The following is a 10,334-nucleotide window of genomic DNA, read 5'->3' as shown; positions in this document are numbered from 1 at the left end:
TTTAATAATGAATCTTAATGACATTCGTGTCTAAACACTCATTGCCACTATAGTATTTTTTCTTCTTCTGCAGCACATACTACAGCCTCTGGATGGCACTGCAAAGTAACAGCTCTGCCTTTAGCAAACAAACTACTGTGCCAGTCATTCGCTTCACCACGTGCAGAGAAACATGCAGTCTGGCAAGATTATATAACATGGAAATCTTTAGTTCAAAGTTGTGTGGAGGAGAAACTGTGGTTGATGTAACCGATAGAAAGCCTTGAACGTCTCAAATCAATTCTCATTTTTAATATCTAAAGCCATTCATTTTTAAGACTCATTAGTACTACACTAAGGATGTTTAAGAACATAACTGGTATAAATATTCCATCTGCACACCGAGAGCAGACCACATGCACAACCTTTCACTTCCTGCTGCTCAAGACTGCGGTTCTTTTCTAAACAATAGGTGCAAAGACAGGAAACAACTCGAGATGCTTTTGTCAGCTTCTACAAATACAAAGATGACCTCGTTTTTTCTTTCGAGTTTATTTAAAAGAACATAACTGATGTCGATAAGTCACAAGGGATAGTTCACCCAAAAATATTAATTGTGACTTTTCTCACCTCAAAACCTGTATGACTTTGAACACTAAAGACCATCTTTTAAAGAAAGTTGATAACCAAACTATTGCGACTTCCATTACATTTTTTATAGTCAATGGAGCTGAAAATGTTTGGTTATCAACTTTCTTTTGTGTTCCACAGAAGAAACTCAAACAGGTTTGGAATGACAGTTTTCATTTTTGGGCAACAGTATATAGTTACACAGTCATAAATACGCATTTTGTTCTGCATTTTCAACAAAAAATGTGATTGTGATCACATTTGTAATGAGCACGACGCTGATAAAGTTCCAGAAAGTGTGAGTGGAGTGGAAATGGATGCGTATGCCACCCAGCTGTGTTCCCCCTCCCACTCACACACTCTGTCGTTCTTTCCTTCAGTCGTTTTCTCTTTCATGTCCGCCAGGAGCACATCCACAAAGGAAACTGTGACATCTTTGTCTCCAGCACCCACTCTGGAAGAACAGCAATGAGTCAGCGCGTGCGTCCGGGAACTTCATCCAACGCCGCTTTCGCTCTTAAACAGTTTATACGCAGAAATTCATGAACGAAAAAAGACGCTTAGATGCGTTTTGGTTCATTTTCCGCATCTGGGTCACGAAAAATTAGTTTCAGGGTTTCTGTAAAGTGTTTTAACCCATATCACGGCATCAAGAGTCCTAAGTCATTTAAACACTTGTCCTCCAAGTTTCATGACCGTCTTCCAATCATGTGTCCCAGAGCTGACAGCAGTCCTCACATTCCTCCGTCATGTAGAGGTATGAGTTAATGGCCTCCTTCAGGCCGTCGCTCACTATAGAGTCCTCTGCACCGTCTTTTTTCTGCCCAAAGATCATGGAGCTGTGAAGAAAACTCGTTTAGAAACTGCTCTACTAGTTTTGGAAAAGAATGTAAATTCTGTCATCATTTACTCACCCTCAAGTTGTTCCAAACGTGTATGAATTTCTTTCTTTTGTTGAACACGAAAGATATTTTGAAGAATGTAACTGGAAGTCAATGGCTACCATTTAATGTTTAAAGTATGGAACAAAATATAATGGAAGTCAATGGCTACCTGCAACTGTTTGGTTAACAACATTCTTCAAAATATCTTCTTTTGTGTTAAACAGATGAAAAAAAAAAAAAAACTCAGACAGGTTTGGAACAACTTGAGGGTGAGTAAATGATGAACGAATTTTCATTTTTGGGTGATCTGCATTTGACGCACCTGTCCACATCTTTCCAGTTTATAGTAGGCCTCTTCACAGCAACCGGAGGTGGGCCGGTTACCACAGGAACATTGTTGGATCCAACGATGTAGCATGGCTCCCCCAGCGTATAGCACAGCCCGTCCGATACTTCTGAGGGACAGTTTACATTTAATCTCTGCCCACAACACTTACACACATTTCTGCACGTTCAGCCAAAATATATTTTAGCATGTTGCTGTGTGGTTGCCAATGAGTTTTGTGTGGTTGCCAGTACTATTTACTTAACAGCGCACTACATAATCAACTTTTTTTGTTTGGTTTCTGATGATACACCAGTGGTCTTTGATTACTGACGCTGGATAGAGCATAAAGTCTGTTAGCTGTAGAATTACCCTATTCACAGCATTTCTTTTTTTTTTGGGCCACAATTTATTCCACCCCTGAAAATGATCTAGAATAAAACAGGGTTTTATAGGCACTGGCATGACTGGAGTCCACCTCTCGTGTGAGTACATGATTTAAACATTTCCTCAAAACTATTAGTCAGTATCAAGCAGAAACCCAGCAACATCACACACAATCACTGGGTGCCAGCAATGAGTTACTGGCTGTATCTGAGAGTGTGTTTGTGTGTACCTGAATAGTGTGCGACCAGGTCTGAGAGGGTCCTGAACGTGAGTCCAGGAGAGATATAGACCCAGCCGTTCTCGATGCAGCTGATACGGTAGTGTTTGACAGAAGCGCGTTCATGCGAGCTGCTCCTACGCACTGACAGAGTGTGGTTACCTAGGTGAAAAAAAAAACATACGTGAACACAAACTAGATTTGACGTCTTCTGTAGCCCTGGGTAGTTTCCTGGGTGTTGCTATGCGGTTATTTCGGTTTTCGTGAGTAGGGCTGAAACGATTAGTCGATACTAACAAACGCGACAATAAAACATTTTTCCACAAATATTTTTGCTGTTGAGTAGTCATTTGATCTCATATGATGTAATTTAAGGGCCTGCAATACTGTGGTTTGACCAGTGTGGCGCTGGAGCCCTCCTGCATGCAATCCAATAGAAGAAGACACTGCACTCATGAGATGTGCAAATAAAGCTGAATCAGTAGCCGAACAAAAAATGCTGTCATGTCTAAAGGCCTTGCAATCACAACAAAGTATTTTTCACTTTTCAGTTACGGGTAAAAAGCAGTTTGATATAAGCTAGCAGTGGTTTAGTGTTAGCAAACATCCTGGTGCTACTGAGAATGTTTAGATGAATATGTAAATGTGTGTTGTGCGCTTTCCTCTCAATAATGAAATAAACACACAACAAACATGACAGCGGTGAGAAAACAGCAGTTCAGAAAGCATCTGATCATAGTGACGTGGATATATTTGCTCTGCAATTGTCACTCCAGTAAAGTCACGTATGTTTATTTATATAAAACTTCATGCAATATATTGCTTAAACTTGATTTCAACTTGATTTTCTGCTATAAAGCAGCTCTATATGTATATGTATAGAATAAATAAAAACTCAATATTTTAACAAATTGCAAAAGCTGAATATTCGATCAAATCCTACTGGTGAAAAAAAATCAAGGTAACACTTTATTTTAAGGTTCAAACTACGACTTTTGCCTCAAACTCCTAATTTGCTGCTTATTAATAGTTAGTAAAGTAGTTGTTAAGTTTAGGTATTGGGTAGTATTAGGGATGTAGAATATGGTCATGGTCTTTATAAGCACTAATAAACGGCCAATATGTTAATAATAGGTATGCTAATAAGCAACTAGTTTATAGTGAGAATTGTTCCCTATACTTAAGTGTAACCAAAATAAAAGATTAGTCGATTAATAGTTTTAATGATCATTAGATTAATCAATTGTCAAAATAATTGTTTGTTGCAGATAGCTGTGATAGTGGTAAGTGAAAAACAACAATGCTAGTAATGTAACTAGCATTAGCACACAGGTACCTGGGTAGGTCTCGCTCTCTCTGATCAGGAAGGATCCGGGCTGATTATGGGGGAGCAGCAGCAGTTCCTCTGCTTTCTGTTTGCTGAGACCCACAAACTGCCACCTGCACGAACACACACACAGATGAGTGACAGAGCTGAGGGAAAAGTAGTAGGCAGAGTCAGAGCATCATGTGACGAGTGTTCAGCAGGGTCATTATGGGTACAGTGCGTCGCCAAACTGATAATCAGATCACACTGTACCGAGCTGAGCCCACTCTACAGAAACTAAAACTGACATCACCGCCTCTGGAGGAATAACGACGATGTCACTTATGGAACACACTCCACCAGACCACCTGACCGTGGGTGTGATGTCATGATGTACTGTACACACTCTAAACCAATAGAAAGAGCCGATTTAAAGAGTGTGAGAGTTCAGCTCACCTGTTGTACACTTTGGCGGTGTAATTGCTGGGGATGTAGCTCTCATTTCCTGTGGCTGATGAACTGACTTTCCACCACTCTCCCTCACTGTAACACATAATATATCATCAGACAATCAGCCCGATGAGGATGAGGCACACTTACACTCACTGTGTTACAGCACACTTACTCTGACAAAATGTTGAGCCTCTCTCCCATTCTGATAGCGCAGTCACCTGGACCTCTGGACGGATAGTCGTACAGGGACACCACCACGAATCTACCGCTGTCTGCACACAGATCAAAACAACACCTTTAGTCCAGCTGGTTTAGCATATTATAATATTATAAAGAGAGCTCCTCAACAAGCCACATGATTAAAAATGCACAGTAATTCAAAAAAGTTGTCTTAACATTTATAGTGAAAATTATGTGTGCAATTTTAAAACGTATGGTTATGTGCAATTTACAAAACGTATGGTTATGTTACGTATGGTTATGTTTCACAAAACGTATGGTTATGTGAAAATTATGTGTGCAATTTTAAAACGTATGGTTATGTGCAATTTTAAAACTTTAGTTTTAATGCAGATCATTTAACAGTCACCCATCCCCTCCCCTCAAGTTTACTTCATTATATTACAAATAAATTATAATCTAACCATGACAAACTATATATCATTGAAAAGGTATAAGACTCATTATATACACAAGTTTTATTACAATTTTAAAAACAAGATATTTTTATAGTTTACATTTTATCATTCAGATTAAGTGCCACAATTTACAGTGTGGCACTGAAATTCTTACCCTTAAGTATGAGTGCTAGTAAAGCACCACTGAATGCTACAATTGCAAGAGTCAATAAAACATTGCTAGTGAATCCATACGCACATCTGAATGAGCTTCACTATTAGACTTGTTTACATTTAGTGCTGCATTTCTAAAATCAGCTCGTGCAGATATAAAGTGCTGAACTCACCCATGGCCAGCGGGTCAGTGCTTTCTTCCGTGTCCAAGAGAACAGCATGTGCGCTGGATCCACGCCGGTCTTTACTGGGCCGACTGCCCATGTCCGACTGCTCGGGAGTTTTCAGGCACACAGTGCTGATGGGAACCACAATCTAAGAACAGAAGAGCGAGAATATTTTAGTATTGATTCTGTTCTTCTTTAAACTAAAACAAAACAAAACAATCAATTTGATCATGCCGTGGCTTTCTTATGTCACACTTTGAACATAAGGAGGAAGGATGCTGACAAACCACGATGAAAACTTTCCATCTGTACTTTCAGTATCACGCACTTATTTACCTTGGTTAAAAAGGGGTGGCCTTTCTAAAAATAGATCTGGTAAAACACTGAGAAAACTATTTTCTGTCATGCTCAGTTACATCACAACAGTACAAGCCGCAGTTATTGCGCCTGAATAATAAACACATACAGCAAAATCAATAGATTAAAATGATTCAGTATGCAAATAACAGGCCAAATATTACTAGCTTAGATGAAACCATTATATAATGTGACTCATTCTCAAATGACTCTGATGAAGCAACTGTAAAGTGCTGAGGTTCAGCTATCTTCCACTGCCTTCCCACAGGGTCGATATAAAAAAAATGATTACTGTAAATAATTTAAAGGAAATCAGCTGGTTTGATGAACTTGATAGTCTGATCAAAACAAACTACGTATTTTCCAAGAACATTTATGCATAATGTTTTTTCATGTGCTAAAATGCCATCAAGACATACTGCATATCTACCTTTTTTAGTATTTCTACATCTATAATTCGTAATGCATGTTATTACATTGTAATAACACTTTATTACATTGTAATAACCCTGTAATTTAATTGCTGTTATTAATAAGTTCAGTAAACACACAAGATGTCACCAGCGCTCTGATTTAATGTGCTCTGATCAACTCCGTCAAAAGCCTAATGTTCTATTAGCATTCATTAGTGATCCTCCAGGGGCATTTTTCCATATCATATTGTAACGCAGTGGCACTGGTCCCACAGCTATATGACATTATGGAGCAGATGGTCACCTGGTAACACAGATGGGTCTCACTAGGTCATCAGGGTCTCCAGGTCCAAATTACAGACCTCATACCCCGGGCACCAAAATAACATGTGCGTAACTGATTACATGTGCTACATATGAACACGGCTCTACTGGAGTACACCACACAGGCACAATCACACGCAAACTAACAAACCAACACCTAAACGTCAGCCATTTAAAGACATATTCTACATTTCTGAATAATGTTTAACATTACATTTCATGGGTGCACTTATTTAAAAAAACAAAACAAAAAAAACAACTTGTAGATTATTAGAGATTGTTGTAAATTATTGGAGTACATTTTACAGGATAGCAGTCCTTCTACTTCAAAATTTTAATTCAGTGTGTTACTTGCTGCTGCTTAGAAATTGCAAGTAAATTTCACAAATAATTTCAGAGTCAAAATGGTTTCATCACCAACTTTTTTTTTTCTTTCTCAGTGTATGGAGATAAGGCACATTTGGTCAAAGATTAGAGCAAGGTTACTAACTTCCTGTTGTGACTTGAGCATCGAATGTCTTTTTCTCAATACTTAAGCTATTTAATACGTCTTTAAGAGTTCTCAAGTCTGAATGATATACTTGTTGCTAGAAAGGTTGTTCGAAAGTTTCATACCAAACACATTTTAAGAATCATAGCAAACACATTTCACAACAAAAATGTCTTTGAAATGTCTTTGAAGCAAGGAGCCTATGCAAGCGCACGCTTTTCAAGCCGATTCTGACTTTGATTCAAGATTCAAGATTACGACTTTGAAGTTTAGAGCTCCTTGTTTCAACATTACACACAAAGTATCTTTAAATATTTTCCTTAAAAAAAAAAAAATTATAAAATTGTTGCCAGTCTTTACGCCAAGCAAAAATACTATTTTAATTAATATAAATCTATATTCACATGTGAACATTAAACATTGCTTTGTATTATAATATTGTGCAAGGTGCTTTTTCGATAAACCTTCGAAATGTATAAAAGCTTACAGCACTCTGCAAAAATTTGGACAAAGTCTTTTACTCACCTCATGGTCCTCAGGCTAGCAATGATGACAATCCTTATTCACGAGCACAATCCTTAACTGCACATCTGTTTATGAACGTGTGCAACAGCCTGAAAACTCAGACAACTATTTGGAGTGATTTCTGTAAAGGCTTGTTGTCTTGAGGAGCAGAGAAGTTGAGCTCAGTTACAGGTGAAGTGTCACTGCTGGATTCTGCTGTGGTTGTGTTGGTGTTGTAGCATTGCACACTGAGATACTTGTAGTTTCCTGTGACGAACAGGTCTAACTGTCACTCCTTTGCTGACGCACAGATGCCTGACAGCCAGAACAGACTGGAGAAGGTGTTTTGAAAGCTCAAACTGTACTAATAAACAACACAGATGTTAGTGGAGATGTCATGATGTCATGGGCTCATTGATGCAGTAATACAGACGCCAACGGAAACAGCTTTAGAAATTTCAGGAAGGTTTCAGAAAGGTTCAGAAATTGTCTAGTGCTAGTTTTAATGTCACATACTCCCAAATGCACCAAAACCAATTGCCATAGCAATAACTGCCATGGAAACTAAATAATCAGATCAGATGCTCGTGTAGCTGCAAAACAAGTCTTGCTGCAAATAATTATAGCTCATTAACATTTTAAACTCTGGTTGCAGAAAAAAAAAAAAAAGAGAGAGAGAGAGATGCACCGTTTCACAAAATTGTTCATGTTAGGCATTTAAGGCAATGCCTTTATAATGATCCCCATTCACATGGATCTGTGAAAATGACTAAAAACACATTATGCATGCCAGGCCAGTAGATGGCGATGTCACTGTAAAGAAACACTACACACCTTCGCACTAGGGCTGTCAAAATGGCTAAAAACTAAATTCGAATTTTGTACTTAAATATTATCAATATTCAAGTTTAAAAGGCATAATTTCAGTTAGGGGGAAAAAAGCTTTTGGCTTTTCTCCTGAGGCCACAAAAGGGCGCACTGAGCAAAATATTACTAAATGCACGTTTATTCAAAACAATACAATAAGATGGCCGTGTGAAAAAAATTGCATAATGTTTAAAATAATGTTTATAAACCAAATATAATTAAGTTGCTAAAACAATTATAAACAAAACATCACGTATGCATGCATAGTTTAATACAAAACGCCAAAGCCAATCACAGAGTACCTTTTTCATTTAAAACCACCATAAAGTCTCGAGACATGTTTTTTTAAAAGTTGAATTTTGCACTGCTTTTTTGCATGGGCAAGTGCAATGGTGATAGATGTCCTTCTGGAAAATGCGCAAAATATTTGTTCTGTGAGAACAGCTTGGTTTCAGTTTTGATGTAAACACGATCTTCTCCGCATTGATGTTCTCTTTTTCTGCAATATTTTGAATGAACAACGCTGCATCTAGTGGGTTCAACTGGATAGGCTAAAAAAACAAACAAAAAAAACAAACAAAAATGCAACGACACTTACATCACATCTCGTGCGCCACTGATTAGGCTGCCTTAATGCACACCTAAAATTCGAATGCAAAAAAGCATTAGAATTTTAGGTGTGCGTTAAGGCAGCCTTAGGCCCCGATCACACCGAACGCATTTTTTAGGTATGAAAACTTATGGTTTTTGCTGTTAAGTAAACGGTCATATTAGCAGAAACCTTAAAAAATACAGCTCCGGGTAACCCGCGACAGACACCAAAAGTTTCTCTTCCATCGTTGCAGTCTCCGGACTTTCTAAGCAACTGTAAACTTTCGTCACCACAACGGAAGGCCGTTGTCCTTTCATTCGATTGGACAATGGAAAAACACACGAATGATGTCGGGCACTTTTCTGTTTGGAGTTGCTTTTTTCAACTTCAGGTGCTCAAAGCGCCCTCCAAAAACGCGAGGCGCAGCAGGTGGCTAAAACGCAAGGCGCATGGGGCGCAAAAACAGCGCGCAAAACGCTCACTGCCAACAGAAAACAATCAAAACAAATCTCACTGCAAAAAACACGTTCTGTCTGTCTGCCTTATGTGGATTTTTATTTTAAATTTTACGATTATTCGAATTTTTATTTGACAGCCCAACTGCGCACAAACCTATAGACTGAACGCGTAATATGAATGTGCATGACAGCACTGTTTTCACAATTCGCAGAGACTTTCAGTTTTCAAAAGTTTGCATTTTCAGGCTCCCAAAACACCAGTGTCATTTAAATGAATGGCCCAAATGCATAAAAACATTTCTGTGTTCTGTAAAGTGATGTCACTGAAGATGCTCCAACACTAATTCCCATGACAAATGAAGTTATAGTCGTAGTAGGCTGTCATCCTACCAGGTTACCAGTGTTCACCATGTGCCAATTTCAGATAAGAAACAAATCAGCAAATCTGTACAGTAAATGACAAACCTAAAAGTTGATCTAGTTGAATGATTTTGCACATCAGATGGAAAGATGACACATATCTCTTATTGGCTGATCCTTTCTGCTGCGATTAATGTTGTGTTAAGTACTTGAAGTGCGCATACCACAGTTTCTATAAATAGCTTTCAGATGTGTCATCTCTGACCACATGCAATCAATACAACCTTTAAACTTGCTTGTGATCGGAAACTTTCACAGCTGGCAACAGGATTGCATGTTGAGCATCTGATTACCAGTGCATGAAGTGCTTTGAAGCGATTTGGGTCACATTATACTGAGGTCCAATTACAATATTAGTCAAGGTTTTATTGGCCCCAAAATATTTTCTACATTCTCCCAGCTCTTTAAAGGCACCCAAAAATGAACACAAAAATAACACAATTATGATTTGAAAAAACAGCCAATGGAAACATCAATTTCACAAAAACTCCCATATATTAAAAATATTTTTGGCTCACATGAGGTGGTTTTTCAGGCAATTCGAAAAAGGAATATAATCAGAAAACTGCAATGGAAACAGTTTTTCTCATTTCACCTGGTGTACGTAAAAGTCACATGATCATTCTTTAAATGTACTATAACCTCCAAGAAACTCCTCATACAAGGTCACTCTCAAGATTAAGGGGCTTTCCATTGCCATTAATGCTTGGATAACCACTTATTTATACTGCACACGTCTGTGGCGCATTGCAACTTGGGCTACTCTTTTT

At 38.3% G+C, this 10,334-nt stretch overlaps 1 protein-coding gene across 2 annotated transcripts; it reads right to left on the bottom strand.

Annotated features, from left to right (window-relative positions):
• Positions 1-511: 511 nt before the first annotated feature.
• sla2b (Src like adaptor 2b) lies at positions 512-8,713 on the bottom strand. Of its 2 annotated transcripts, none has more exons than XM_058762881.1 (8): positions 7,249-8,713; positions 5,146-5,287; positions 4,354-4,453; positions 4,185-4,271; positions 3,759-3,862; positions 2,435-2,584; positions 1,816-1,948; positions 512-1,448 (listed from the first exon to the last, which is right to left on the bottom strand). In XM_058762881.1, exons 2-8 carry the CDS (start codon positions 5,234-5,236, stop codon positions 1,316-1,318), a joined length of 798 nt encoding a protein of 265 aa, XP_058618864.1. In that variant the 5' UTR covers positions 5,237-5,287; positions 7,249-8,713; the 3' UTR covers positions 512-1,315. The 2 variants fall into 2 exon arrangements, with proteins under 2 accessions (XP_058618864.1, XP_058618865.1); XM_058762882.1 differs by having other exon boundaries at positions 1,816-1,945; positions 7,249-8,710.
• Positions 8,714-10,334: the final 1,621 nt, after the last annotated feature.

This window comes from Onychostoma macrolepis, chromosome 23 (assembly GCF_012432095.1).
Source record: "Onychostoma macrolepis isolate SWU-2019 chromosome 23, ASM1243209v1, whole genome shotgun sequence".
Lineage (NCBI taxonomy): Eukaryota > Metazoa > Chordata > Actinopteri > Cypriniformes > Cyprinidae > Onychostoma > Onychostoma macrolepis.
This window is presented reverse-complemented; position numbering and strand designations above follow the sequence as displayed.